This window comes from Papilio machaon, chromosome 24 (genome assembly GCF_912999745.1).
Source record: "Papilio machaon chromosome 24, ilPapMach1.1, whole genome shotgun sequence".
In the NCBI taxonomy this organism is placed as follows: Eukaryota; Metazoa; Arthropoda; class Insecta; order Lepidoptera; family Papilionidae; genus Papilio; species Papilio machaon.
Window position 1 is genome coordinate 5,954,165 of NC_060009.1, and position 15,295 is coordinate 5,969,459.

Genomic DNA, 15,295 nt, shown 5'->3' on the forward strand with positions numbered 1-15,295 from the left:
TACGGACTGCCAATTTCACAATGTTGACCGATATGATTAAAAAGAGTACAGTTAAAATTTAAAGAATATTTTACTTTCGGTAAATCTTCATAATGCAATAGACGTGTTGTGATTGTTAACGCCACCTTTTGGCAAGTTTTAGTAACTAAGTAAATGGTTAAGTAAAACGATAACCTAAGCGATATATGAAGATAAGATAAGCCTTACTACAGAATGCCAAATCGTGGTTAATCTCTAATTCAACCTGTTTGATTACATTCTTACGTGTTAAATATTTAAAAATGTTTTAATGTGACTGAACCCTAAATTAAATAACGAACAAGTTTCTGGCGCATTCGGGATGTGAGGCGCGCTTTCTCCGGCCCCATGAGCCTTCATCTCGCCGCACGAGATTCATGAGGGAGCGCTGATCGGCCATCATTATACTGCGGGTGTGGCCGAATTTATAATCGAAATGATGATGACCTTTTGATGATGTAAAGGAAGCAACTATTTAATATGCATCTCTTATTAGACATATGAAGAGAGACACGTGCCTCTTCTTCATCGTATCAGTTTACTGTATTAATTTTTTCACATATCTTGGCGGTCCAAGGTCACCGGCACGCTGCGCACTGCCCTCCCTCCGCTCCCGTGACGCCTCGCTACACCTACAATTTTGTAGTGCGTCTCGCGTGAAGCTAAGAGCTACCAAGTTATTTGAAAAGACTTGTACTACTACCTCCGAATATTTGAGTATTTAAACGGATTTATTACATAGCTATTCATTTTTTAATTTACATTATTCATATATTATATTTATGACTGACTTTAACATGCATGTTTAATAAATATTGAATAAAGTTTGCTTTTCTGAAATAAAAACAACTATGATTAATTAAACAAACATTATTTCACACAAATATTTGTATTTCGCCTAAAGGCAACGCCATCTATCGAGCCTAATGAACCTTGAACTTAATTGACTCAGGAACCGCCTGAACAAGGCCAAAAAGCCAGCAAACAGCTAATTGACGCATACATCTTACTAATATAATAAATGCAAAAGTTAAGATGGATGGATAGGTGTATGTTTGTTTGAAGTTATCTCCGGAACGGCTCAGCGGATTTTGAAGAAATTTGCTGTGGCTTATCTGTGGATAGAACATAGTCTGGAAGAACACATAAGATACCTATTAAGTTTACCACTCGGATGGATTCATGGCAACAGTTAGCCAATAATAATTTAATTCTCAAAGGTAATGTTACAGTAACCGAGACAATTTCATCGGATATTTAATCCAACAGTCTGCTTTTCCCAATGTCAAGACAATGAAGTAACTCGAGTGAGGAGACATGTGTCGGTGACAAGCACGCCACCTGTCGCCGTGCAGGTGAAAGTGACGAGCGACAATTAATTAAAATAATAAATATGGTGACATTGGCGCGGAGCAGTGAAAGGGGTAGAGATGATAAGCTCACAGCGCGCCCGCCGAATTCAGTGCGACTGGCTGACGCCCGACGACATGTTTGTATCTACATGGTACGATCATTAGGTTTTGTTTTATTAATAAAAAGGAACACCGAGTACATTATAATTAATTTTTATTTAATATTTACATTTTATTATTCTAAAACTGAAAAGAAAAAAATTAATGATGAAAAAATGCACTAGGGCATGGCGTCGTTTGAAGGATTTAAGGCGCCGCTGTGCCCGGCGGGAGTGCTGCGGCGGGCGCGGGCCGGCGCGGCGCAAGGCGGCGGGAGCGCGCGCTCGCGACTGCCGGCCCGCCGGGCCAAACGACTGGACACGACTACTGCAAATCCCCACAAACGGCCACGATGCCATGTTACCAGCGTAGTGCAGTGCGTAATATTCTCTTTTGCTTAACCTACGTGCCCAGACCTGGTCCCGGAAAGCTACGTCTTCCAGGACCCCATCTGGCTAACCTAAGACTTACAAATAGTCGGACCTGAACACGCACAAAATAGTAGATGAGCCTATTCAAATCTCCCCATGATGTTCGGTAGCATATATACATCCCTCTGCCGCCTCTTACGGCTTGCCCGGGAGGATAAGCAGCTGTTGCATTCTTTTTAAATCCCACATCAGCACGGGATTGGGGGCTGGACCTCGACCGCGCTGACTTCGGCGATGCGTGCGGCCTGAGACAACGGCGCTCGCCGCTCGTCCACGATAGGTGAGGCGCGGCTCGCGAGGTGCAACGTGACATCGCGAGGAGCCAGTCGCGCCCCCTGGCAGCCGCGAGGCCGAGTGCGTGCGGCGCGAAGCAAGCGACGGACGCGTCCCTCGGGACACACCTCGTCGACGTCAGCGCGACTTACAAAGGTCGGTGGATCGGCCCCCGAGGTTCCCTCAGTCGCCTCTTACGACACCCGCGGGAGGACATGGGGTGGCGACATTCTAACGCCGGCGCCACACGGCACCCTAGCTATCTCTTACATCGCCTTTAATGAGTGAATAATCCTGAAATCCAGATTATTGATTCCTTACGGGACAGTTTGTATACCATGATGATGTTATTGATTACCAAAAAGGAAATTTCGACAAAACCTGTTGACTTGGTAAAAATTGCATGAGATCCGCGGATGGTTACATTTCTTGTTATTGTTTATTCGCTGACGGTGATTGTCAGCTGTTTGCTGCGGCTGGTCTCGAAGCGGTCCATCGTCTTGATGTCCATTATCATACAGATGGACACGGCCAGCCCGAGCACCATGATGCACGACACCATCAGACCGGACCTGAAAGAGTACCTCATTTTGAATACTAAGTCATTGCAAGTATCCCAGCAAGCACTTGTACTATCGGTAGTAAAAAAACATCTTCATTTTCCTGAAGTCATCGTGAAAGTTGCTAGAAGTCTAATAAATACTTACCATATGGGGACTGAAGTGAAACCGATGCAATCGAAAGCGTCGCCAAACTTCTGAGTGTTCTCCATGAATGGTTGCATCTGAAAATATGTACAGAAATTTTTGTAACATTCTTGAAACATGCACGGGCGAAATTTTACATTTACATCAATGGCTTTTGTCATACACTCCCATTAACTGTTAGTAGCGTTATTCTTCTAGTATACTATGATATATAGTGACCATTATATCCGGGAAGGTGAGCGTTGCGTTGTCAGCCGCGTAGACGAGCGGCTGCGGGCAGCTGTATGCGTGGCCGAGCACTGCTGCGGGCGCTGCTGGCGGCGCGGGCGGCAGCAGGCCGAGCCCAACGCCCCGCCCTCGCGTCACCTCCACGCCCGCCGCAGACCACCAGCCCGCCGACTGCTTGAAGCTGAACTCCAACGTTATCTGAAAACAGAAGAAATTCCATCAAATTATTCGTCGACATAAAGCGCGATAATTGAAGGTTTTTATGCACCGATAACTAATATTTCGAAGTCTTCTTTTATCGTGCGCACGTCAAGGTATCGGAATAAATTGGCAGCGTTAATTCAAGTTATATATCTGATCGCCACATGGAAAGGAAACTCTTCAAAAAATACAACTAGTAATGAAGCAGACCTTGTCTCTTGTGTTGTCACCGTCGGCGAAGCGCACAACGAGGATGGTGTAGAGGCGCGTGGGCTTGATGGTGGGCTCGCCAATGGGCGTGTCCAAAACGGTCACGCTGCCATCTGCCCACTGCAGCTCTGGCCAGCCCGATGAATATAGCAACGCTGCCTTGCCTGGCGGTCCTGGCGATTCGTGAAAACTACCATAACGTAAGTCGCTTAACATTTTAGATAATCCTAGGTAGATTCAAATATAGCAAACGAATAAGCGGCACACAGTCAAAGGAGTACAGATAGATTTTCTTATTGCTAAGATTGCAGCTCCCAGTTTGTTCGCTTAATGTTCTAACTAGTACTCAAGGTTTTGTTCTTGAAACTGGATATTTTCCCCTCAAACCGTGCCACTGCAAAATCCAATATCATCATACCAATATCCTCTAAAATAGGTAATGTTGTTATTAAAGCTACTTTGACCGTACCAGTAGCATTGTAGAGGGCGTACTTAGGCAGCACCTTGGCGGGCTTGTCGTCGTCGGCGGCGGCAGCGAGCTGAGTGGACCTAGGCGCATCCGTGGCCTCACGCTTCACCCGGCCCACCTCCCCCCACTCGCCTGACTCCGTAACCTCGGGTCCCAGGTACTCCGCCTGGCTCTGCGACACCGAATTGCCTAGAGCGGTGACACGCCGATTAGATCATCATTATAATGGCATCATTTGATCGCGCCAGCTTGTTACGTACATTTAATTATATTTATAAACATGCATGTCTTCATATACCGAAAGATCTAGCGTGCAGTGTTTTTAATTTTTGTGAATGTTCCAGTAAAATTGTTGAACATTCGCTGTGCACAAAGTAAGTACGTTCGCAGTCGCTAGCGCAGCAGTAGAGTGCAGCGACCCAGATGCCCAGGTGCCCGAGTGCCCGAGGGAGCGGCGTGGAGGTAGTTTACCCAGGACGCCGAGCACGCGACCCGGCCCGTATATATCCTGCAGCCGCGCGAAGGTCTCTGTCATCTGAGCATCGCGTTCCGACCACGGCCCCTGCAGCGTCAGCACCTGCATACAACAAACACAGCATTAGTTCAAGTTGCAAAAGTGTGTCGAATATTTTTTATAAAGTGGCAAACGAGCATGGGGCCTGAATGCGGCCTGAACTCGCTGAAATAGCGAAGCCATCGCTGCCCATGGACATCTGCAATTGCAGATGCGTCGCCTACCTTTAATAAACAAAGGAGAGGACGCACAGAAATAGGACATTACCCCTTCCTATGCCATTGCTTTTATTTTATTCATCCTTCCTTTTCCATCATTTCCTTATAAGAATTATTTGAAATGCCATTAGACTATCACGATAGCAATATCCAATCTACGTAATGGTTGGTTCTAACTGTATCCATTGTATTTACTGTTTAACGATTTTATCTAAATACAGTTCCATGGCAAAGATGATGGCTGGATACCCCACCTACATTTTTCCCATCCCCCGCCTTCTCCCCCGATTCCCCGTCGCCACCCTCTATTCTCCTCCAATTCCCGGTCCGATTGAATCACACGACTTGAATTATTTTCAAAATGGCCGATTGAAGAAAATGGACAATTAAATTCGATGGAACTATTCCTTTATTTTATAGCGTTGAAAGAGCGTAGGTTAAGTTTCTCACGACGTTTTTCGTAAATGGTCAGGCTAAGTTATGTATCCAGACACCGATACAAGTGTCATGAGAACAAACATTTAGACGCATGCGCAGGGGCGCGGTCGCAGGTGCGGCTGACGACAGCGACTACCACCCTCCCCCACCCTACCCCACCGCACCCGATCCCCTCTCACTCCCACCCCTCTGACTTATTGAAACGCAAAAAGTATAAATCAATATCTGTTGCCTTGATGACCTTTGAGAGAGAGATGAAGGTTCAAAATAGTATCAAGCCTAGGTATTATGACGTAATCATTTTTTTGTAACACAACAATAGTGTCTCGCGACATATCTTCAATCTTTCATTTCAAAGTAAGGTCTTTATATAAATGAACTAAACAATTTATAATGAGAATTAATTATTGTATTTATTTTATTCAAAGAGATTCGAATATAATACATAATAGTTATATTTTTTTCAAATTCTTTGATGTTACAATGTTGTAAATACCAAATTGCACTAACCTGTGTCTCGTTGCTGACGTAGTCGGGGTGCACGTCGAGAAAGTCCTGCGGCAGCACTAACACGCTCTGGCGCTCCAGCATCTTTCTCAGCCTCGGGAAGTACCCGCTGGACAGCGGCACCGGGTCCTGGTTGTTGAACACCACGATGGCCGCCTGCTCGCCGTAGATCCGCATCAGATCATCCTGCTCCAGGTACCGCAGCGCAGTCCGCTTGTACTTCTCCAGGGACCGCGGCCCGAAGAACAGGAACGGACCCTCCAGGTTCCCCCGGCACAGCCCCGCGAGCCATGCCACCAGGAACGCAGTCGCCCCCACATGCATGTCGTAGACGACTGAGAGCAGGGGATGCCCTGCGCCCCTTATAAACCCTACGTTCGGTTCAGTTTAGCGCATGCGTTAAAGACCTTATTGATTATTTTCATAATACAACTAAAAACTTGTCTTAATCTGACATTCATAGAATTCACTTTCAAACGATGATGTCTTAATTTTCTAGAACCAGGTTTTGCCTAGGTCCAAAATGCGCAGGTTGCATGTCCTAGATTCGTATTTTTAGTTTAAATCGCATCCCACGTCTAGCAGCCGGGCGGCGGCGGGCATTAATCAATATCGTCTGATATTCCCCGGGGAACGTTCGAGAACTTATTCCTTTGTTCTCATCTCGCCCACCGCTCACAGCCCACGACCCACGGGCTGTCGAACATCGCTAATAAAAATAATTTTCTTACGAATTTGGCTCCGGATTGAGACACTTGTTGCGTCCTAAGTTTTCTTCGATCGGATTTTTATTACTTATATTACTTACTTTATTTTTATAATTACTAGTTAGAAGTTAAAACTATAGGTAATTTACAGTAACTAAACTTTATATTGTCGCTTTTCCTCATACATATATTTTGTGTGAAATACAGGTAATTAAAATAAAAAGAGACAAGTTAAATACAAAATGATTTATTGTACAACTTAAATTACATTTTTACAATAAGATTTTTATTTATAAAATTAATTGTCTTATGATTAGAGTTACAGAGATCCAGAGCGCCGTGAGGGACGTGGCTCGCAGCGCAGTTTGCCGCGACGAGAAGAAAGAGCTCTCTGTAAATAAAAAAATAATAATATTGGTAGAGTCTGCTGCAGCATTAGTACACGATTGGCCTGCTCCACCTTATAGAAGACAGTCGTGAAGTTTCGTCGACGAAACAATCAAATGTGCCAAATTCTCACCTCCTTATATGGAAAGGATGGGAAATTGAAATGGCAGGGGACGCATAGGAAACATTCTTATTACGTCTTTTTTGTCTAGTAAAGGTAATGTATCTGCGTTGTAGCAGATGTCCATGGGCATCGGTCTTTATGCTATTTTAGCGAAATCAGGAGCCACTTGCTTGTTTGCCATCTTATACCATAAAAACTGCCTAATATAATTATTTATTTAAATAAATAAAAAAAAATATAATTCATACAAACAAACATCGAGAAACATTCACATTTCATGTCGAATTTTGCCAATTTATAATTGTTGTGTTGACATGTTTATCGATAGATGGCGTTATATTAAATTTTCCATCTATTTCGCAAAAATATGATTTATCAAATATATACAATGATAAGTTTTAGTATAAAAATGTAATAGGGACTAACTCTTCCTCTCGTTGGGGTCTGTGACGCCGCAGTGACGGTGCGAGGTGGTGCGCTTGCGCTTGCTGTTCACGTATCCCGGGATGAAGATGCTGGGCGAGTCCAGACGTCCCGACGCCAGCAATCTGACACATCACAACACATCTGTTTTTACACTAAGCAAGAACTAATATTTTTCGTAGTGTTCCATCCAATCGTTCATTCATTCATTAATATCGGTCCGAATATTAATATAGTTAGCTTAATTTTATTGGATATTATGGGATTTGGCGGAGGAGGTGACGCATAGGAAGGGATAAATTCTATTTCTGTGCGTCCTCTCCTCCGTCGACTACGACGTCGATAGGTAGGCAACGCATCTGCAATTGCGGATGTCTATGGGCAGCGGCCGCTCCGCTATTTCAGCGAATTAAGTGGCCGCGTTTGCCACCTTTTAATACAAAAAAAAACACATTTTAGGGCTGAAGTCTGTAGTCTGTACCAGACTGTAGACGTATTTAGTATGCGATGAGTAGAATACCTGGTGAAGTCTAGCTCGAGCCTGTTGGCGTCGGGGCCGGTGAAGTGCAGCAAGACTTGGACGCAGGCGCCGTGATGCAGTTCGCGTGTGCGCCGCGAGTCCACGCCCACCATCCACGCCGGCACTCCCATCACACCGCGCATCTCCTCCAGGAACGCGCCCCTGACACACACACACACACACACACATGTGGACATCATTCGGACTTATAACTTATTCAACGTAGAAGTTCACATCAGTGGCTATTGAGATCTGTTCTGATCATTCTCATAAAGTGCATCCCACAACCTTGGGGTCTCATGAGATAATTTATCTGTTCTACCTGGCCGTGCCCGAAAATCTTTAACATATTGGCAGCAACGAACGTTCTCCTCATCCACTTTAGTATAATTCTTAGCCTTTATAATGTATAATTAACGTACAGAACGAATCGGGGCGGCTTCATGATGTTGACGTATTTGATGATGTCCTTGTCGGGCTGGATGTTGGCGCAGGCGAAGCGCTCGCTGCTGCGCTCCGGCCCGAAGATCACGATGGAGCGGCCCATGGCGGACACCGCGCCCTCCAGCGGGAAGTTGCTGTCCATGAACATCTGCCGCTCGCCTCCTATTGCTGGAGACAAAGTCGTATTGCGTTACGTAGTGTAAACCAATTACATCGGTGCCCGGTTACATAGACAAACAAAGGATAACCATCCGTCCTATCTCGACAAAGGAGTAAAGAGCTAGTGTATCGACGTACTGAGGGTGCCGAGGCGCGCGGTGAGGTCCCCCACGTCGCAGCGTAGCGGGTTGTCCGCGCCGCACTCCGCCTCGTACAAGTCGTGCTGGAGAACAAACAATCATATGTACAATTCTAAGACGGTGTCAATTAATCTAATCCGGTGGCTCCGTACAAAGAGGGTTCACTCACGTTAAGAGGATCTGCGAGCTGCGTGAAGTAGGGGTTCCACCTGTAGCCGCCGGCCACGCAGCGCGTGTTCGTCACCTTCACCGCCGCGTCCACGCCCACGGGGTTCACGAAGATCTCCCACTTATGCCCGTGTGTCTGCACAAAGCAATACAGGTTAAAAAAAACTATTTCGATTTCAAAGTTACGAGCCATGTAACGCAAGCTTAATATAAAAGGTGCAAGCAGTAAGTGAGTAGAGGTGAGAGACCAGGTTCCTGTCCCGCTCGCCGGGGTAGCGCAAGTTGACCTCTATGACGGTGTCGCTGGCGCTGCCGTCGTTGTGAATGAGCTGCGTCATTCGCACGTAGCCGCGCGCGAACCCGCCCGGGTGGTGGAACGACGCGATGCCGCGGATCTCACGCGCCTCCGACGGGCTGTAGCCGCGCTCTATGCTCGAGCACGCCGACCGACGGTTCTTGCTCTGCAACAAATAGGAAAACATTTTATTACGTTACTCTAAGTATGGAGAGACAATTCAAGCTCTTAAAAGCCAAGTCGAAAAAAAATAAAGAGAAAGTCCGAGAAACCTAATCGCTTAAAGTCGCGTGTTCTTACATTTTGGTGTATAACGACAGAGCGCCCGAGGATGCTGTAGGGACCGAATAGCGACATCTGCGTCTCGTTGAATACCGCGTTGAACGACTTGAAGTCGTCCAACAAGCCGTACTTGTCACCGAAGTCACCGAGCTCGTACTGGTCGGCTGTACCTAAATAAATAAAAATAAATTCTTTAATTATAGTTAATTGCAAAACAATGAATTGGAATCAGTTTAAATCTTTTATAACTCTAAATAGATTTTATTTCGGTACCTTTCATGGGCGGCGGACTGAGCGACTTGTTGACGTGGAAGGGATTGTAGGCGTCGTAGAGCGTGGTCCGCTCGCACGGAAACTCCAGCTCCTTTTCCACCGGCACCTGCCACGCGACCAGTTAGCACACTAACAGAATGCACACAAGCACGTGGTAACGTCACACTGGGCCCCGGAATGTGGTACTCACCACATGCAGCATGTAGTTGTGCGCGTCGCGCAGTCCGGACAGCTGCACCTGCACGTTGGTGACGTCGTACTCGGACTGCTGCACCAGCTCCAGACGGCCGGCGGGCGCCTCGCGCTGCCCGTTGCCGAACCAGTCGCGCACCACCGCTTTGCGCCGGTGCAGCCCGTTGATTCTGGAACGAAAATCACATTTTAATTATTCATAATATTAATAAGCTCTCCATTTTTATCGAACGTGTGTAATACTGACAAGGAGCAAGCCATTCTCTCTCCGCGCGCGACGGGGCCGTGGTCGTCGTAGATCACCAGCGACCTCCGCAGCACCGAGTTCCTGCCCGTCAGCGGCAGCGACGTGTCCGTAAACAGCTTGCGCGTTAACTGCGCGCTGTCACGCTTCTTGCCCGCCACCGCCAGCGTGCCGTGCCTACGATGGTTACATTAGTGTTTATCCTTAACGTAATAAAATGTTATGCAATACTAACCGACAGCTATTTTTTTGTTAAACTCTCCGTCAGTTTCCTCACCTGGTTGTGAGGTCCCCGATCCTGCAGAGGGCGAGGCCGGGCCGGCAGTAGATGTCGGGGTGGCGCGTGTCGAGGTCGAGATCGGCGGGGTCGAACATCTTGCCGGCGCTGAGGCAGCGGCCCGTCCAGTTGTAGTAGTCCTTGCCGGGCGGCTGCTCGTGTACAGCCCACCGGTGCTCGAACGTGTTGTTCACGTTCGAACCGTCCGCGTGTACCTTCGCACACACAACTCAACAACTTACTCGGTGTTAAAACGACTCAATATAAAATTTTGGATTGCATCTGAGAAATCTTCTAATTTTTTATTTTTGGATTGATGGCATACCATATCTTCGATGATGATGGTTGTATCCTCCCAGGGCCTGTCCTGCGGCTGTCGGAATATGACGCGGCCGACTAACGGGTAGCGGAAGATGACCTGAGCCGAGGTCATCGGCGTCTGGTACTCCGTGTTATCCTCGTACGACAGCAGCGTACCGCACACCTCCGGCTTTGGCGAACGTCTGCGACATTGTACTACTTTGAGTATTATTGATACAAGATACTACTATGAAGAGATATTTGCAGAAATAAAGATACCTCTCGAGCACAAGTGGCCTGTGCATAACGCTGTGGCGGCCGTAAAGCGGCAGATAAACATCCCAGTAGGCGCCGCTCAGCTCGTCCGCCAGGCCTGGCAGCAGGTAGCGGTGGTTGAGGTACTCCGTGCGCTCCTTGTACTTGCCCAGCAGCGCACCTACCGGGTACTGGTCCATCGTGCCCATGCCTGCACCGTACACACGCCTTCATTTATCATCTCGATTACGGTTTACAATAACAATACAAGAATTCCCCTGTAGTCATTTCGTAAAATCCTTTGCTTGTTCTTAATCCTTTAAGTGACATGCTATATTTTAGCTAAATCTAATTATTTTTAATTAATATCTAAATTTACTAAACATTATTATGTAAAAACTATGAATAATATGTTAAAACTACTAAACTAAACTGTATACTTATATATACCAAACTAAAAATAAAACTAGATTATGTTAAAAATCGACCCCAAATCGCTGCGCTCGCAGGGTAAGGTGCCCAAGAGACTGGCGGCATTTCCCCGTTGAATGGCCAGGCTCAACCTTTGTTCGAAATGCGCGCCAGCCCTTGGATCCCCTGAGACGTCGATAAGGCGTACGGAAATCTCCTTGAACAGCTGACGGGCTTCCGCATCCCAAGGCCCCAAGGTCTCCACCGCATTTAAAATTATATCTATGTACTTAAACTAATATAACAAAGCATCAACACACACTTATTTGTAACGCAAATCAGCAACCACATCATATATATGAAAAAAATATTTTTGAAACGAAGTGCAAAAAGGTTGCGTTGAAGAGTTGAAGCTGTCTGTATTCATCTTTGTAACAAACGTATGTATGACGTACGTAATGTTTGTTTTTTATATAACCTAAAACAATGTACTTAATTGTGTTTAGTATAACATCAATGCAGTCAAAATGATGTCACGGAATATCTAAACAATAACAAATTCCATACAATGAATCGGTGACGTACGACAACTTCCTGCGCACATCATGCGAGATGATCGAATGCATCATTGTTGCCTCGAGCCACAACATCTGGCGTTCTACCAAGAAGTCAGGAAGCACAACTGACCAACATCGAAGTGTTTAACCTGACCTTATTCCGGACGAATGCGATACAATCGCTAAAAAAATGTGGTAAATTTCCATTCCACATCGTTTAAGAATTCTAACACAGAGCACGACGAACATAAAAATAGCAATGCATAGCGCTGAAAATATTTATATAAATTTCGTTCCGTTCACTTTACAAACTATCACATAACCGATATATTTTTCAATTTCTTTACTTTAAATTTAAACTCGAAAATTCTATTGGAAAATTTCCAAATTGTGTAATGTTAACACATGATCATAATTTAGCACTTTTTATAAGACATGGCCCAAATAATATTTCACAATTGATAGTAAAAATATTTATAGACAAACCTGGCGGAGGCACATCGTTCAGATTAATTCCGGTGGGATTGTATAATTCTCCGGTGGTATTGCACATGGAGTGTACGAGGTCGGGGCCGAGTAGGCGCGCCGGCACCTGCCGAATGTTATACTGCTGCATGGCACCCACAAAGCGCAGGTTGGACTCGTACTCCTGGTCCGCTGCGCCCAGCTGGAAGTTCACCCATGTTGGGTCGAACGGTGACCGCTGCACGAAGTCCACCGTGCCCCGGATGCCGTCCATGTTGATCAAAGCCCTGTACAAAGAGTAACAGTGTTTACAATCACTCGTTTGATTTCAAACGTTATCGAACGGGACAAAAACTAATCACGACTTAAAAGATATACTAAAAATATAACGTTACACATATTGTGCAAGAAACATCATCTAGAATTAAGAGAGCTAAGTGCTGATTGATTTTTAGGATTGTATTGTAGTACTGACTTGGCATTCTTGGGCTGGCTGGGACGCAGCTTAGCGCAGGCGAGAAAGCTGTCGGCATGCCGGTTATCGTAAATGACGACGTAGAGGCTACGGCGGGTCACCTCCATGTCTGCTCGCAGAAGGCCCAGCACCTCGTCCTTGTAAAGCCGCCTCAGCCGGCGCACGCTCGGGTCCGTCGCCACCCGGATGAGACCCAAGCGCGAGTCCAGGTCGCCCACGCTCATCCCGTCCCCGCTGTTCTCGGGGTCGAACACTGCCTGCAGGACGTTACAGTTGTCCTCGTAGTTGCCTTTGTCCGAGTCAAATATGTCCGTCACAAACAGCTTCCACTTGTGCTGAGTGAACTCCCCCTTGTCCTGATTGGCCTTCGTGTGATACAGATCCGCGAGAAGGAACGCGTCGGACTCGTCGAAGTCCCTCGTGTATAGCCAGCGGAAAGTGAGGCTCCCGGCGATTGGAGACGTAAATCTCGCCTCCGCATACTTTTCGTAAAGTTTCTCCGTCGACAGAATAGACGCGCACACCACTCTGTCCCTCTCCGCCGTCTCCAACACTATACTCTTCCCCCACAAGCCTAAAGGACCGGTCAAGCTGTTCTTGCTTTCGAACTCGGCATGATCTTTGCCAGGTATTATCAGGTATCCCAGCTCCTCAGTGAGATCTATGAGTTCTGTGCCTAGGCTAGCATCAGAACACCTCTCGTCGGAGAGGTCCTGGTAGTCGACTGGGAACTCGTGCACAGTCCATCGCCAGACGCCATCGGGGTGCTGCAGCGTGGGCTTCAGGTTGGTCCGGATGCTGATGAGAGTGTCGTTCTTGTTGGAGAACTCTATCTCGCCGTGTAGTCCGTGCTGCGAGATATACGCGCGCAATACAAGGCACTTGCATTCTGTACAAAAACCAAAAAAAATTAATAATTATAAGATGAAACTTGTACTGCAACGAATATAATTTCATCCTTGGATGTAATGAAATATCAGTATTCGTGTAATGCGTCACAGCCGGATACTATACACTTATTCAATATATCTTATTGACGGACTTATAATTTTCAAACAATGTATTGACAAGTTAATTCACACAGCTTTCAACACAGTTGTCATTACCTCTGAAGGCCAGAAGTGACCATATAAAAACACCGTACATAAAATTCTTGACGACTAACTCGTACTCTACTTAGCATCAGCCAAACAATTGTCGACGAGCTCCTGGCGTTGTTTAAAGCAGATAAATAAATTAGAGCTAATTTGACAAACATAAAATTGTATAGTTATATCAAACACGTTGCCGATATGAAGGATAGTAACTTACTACTCTTATCAAAATACAGTCAACAACAACTTTTGTTTAATTCTAAATAAGCTATTTAATAATAATAAATAAGTTGAGGAGTTAATTTTTAAGAAAGTAGAAGTTATTGGCAATTTATTTTCTTTTTAAAGCATAAATCTCGAGAATTGATCAGATCATTCTATCCTTTGCATCATCAGGAGAGCATTATATCCAATATAGGGACTGACTCTGATGATTAAAATACTTTTTATGTTTTTAGAACACGTGTATATACAGATTTAATGTTAATACGTGTAAGATATGATTTATTTCCCATCTTATACGAGTAAGTAATTAAAAATAACTTAGCTTCCGATATAGGTATTGGCTGGCTATTACCCTGTCACGTTATCACATTAACCTTTCGAAACAATCGCCATAATATACCATTTATAATTAACGTAAAACTTAAGCGATTAGTGAGCTTTAATGGTTTTATTTTTTCATCAGTGAAAGCTTTAAATTTTAATAACCTTTTAAGTCTGTTATTTTGTCTCACATTATATTTGGATCGATTCTTGTCATTCAATATATATTTTCCTTTGATTCGATAAATAATTAATCCATTCCAAGGTTATTTTAAAAAGAGAAACTTCTATTGAATTACTTTACCTTTAAGTAGAACTACTGATAAAACTAAACTAATCAATTTTGGCACCACATCACAATATTTGATAAACATTTTCACAGGCACTGCAATGTTACATGTTTATCAACAGAATATGTTCCTCTCTGATGGCCTGCGCCCGCACATTGTCGAGTTTCACTTGCCCACTTGCCGTCTGCCGTCTCATGACTAAGTGAAAGGCTTCATGCAACTTAACGAGCGAGACAACTAAGGCTAGAGCGAGATGGAAAACATCACGTAGTATGTGACGTTTCGTTGTGAATTACGATGAAGTACGCTAGTATTAGATAACTGTTAATTGATTATTCTTCAGTAATTTATAATTTACTGGCGTTTGACCTGATGACTTAACATAGGTTGTAGGAGACTCCTCTTTGTTATTGTTTGTTTGTGATGTTTTACACTGTAACTTAGATGTACATACAGATATCAGATATTGTTATCACTCGATCTGAATTATATTTGATGTGATGTCTCCATGGCATGTAATTTTAGGCTTAGCAAGAATAAGCTAAGTCGTATTGAACGTTTTCTTGGAGAATATTTCTTAAATGCAATGTTTTACCGAAGCA

At 44.9% G+C, this 15,295-nt stretch overlaps 2 protein-coding genes across 2 annotated transcripts; both read right to left on the reverse strand.

The window, feature by feature from the left end:
• Positions 1-1,732: 1,732 nt before the first annotated feature.
• On the reverse strand, positions 1,733-6,460 carry LOC123722371. The gene is made up of 7 exons (XM_045683930.1): positions 5,669-6,460; positions 4,460-4,565; positions 3,989-4,177; positions 3,520-3,692; positions 3,100-3,306; positions 2,881-2,957; positions 1,733-2,745 (listed from the first exon to the last, which is right to left on the reverse strand). The coding sequence occupies exons 1-7, from the start codon at positions 5,987-5,989 to the stop codon at positions 2,613-2,615; spliced, it is 1,206 nt and encodes a 401-aa protein (XP_045539886.1). The 5' UTR covers positions 5,990-6,460; the 3' UTR covers positions 1,733-2,612.
• Positions 6,461-7,304: 844 nt separating this feature from the next.
• LOC106713999 lies at positions 7,305-14,906 on the reverse strand. The gene is made up of 16 exons (XM_014506909.2): positions 14,708-14,906; positions 12,764-13,652; positions 12,310-12,575; positions 10,880-11,066; positions 10,626-10,803; positions 10,301-10,515; positions 10,027-10,200; positions 9,778-9,949; positions 9,588-9,693; positions 9,333-9,484; positions 8,986-9,198; positions 8,739-8,873; positions 8,568-8,652; positions 8,249-8,438; positions 7,827-7,988; positions 7,305-7,431 (listed from the first exon to the last, which is right to left on the reverse strand). Exons 1-16 carry the CDS (start codon positions 14,775-14,777, stop codon positions 7,305-7,307), a joined length of 3,321 nt encoding a protein of 1,106 aa, XP_014362395.2. The 5' UTR covers positions 14,778-14,906.
• Positions 14,907-15,295: the final 389 nt, after the last annotated feature.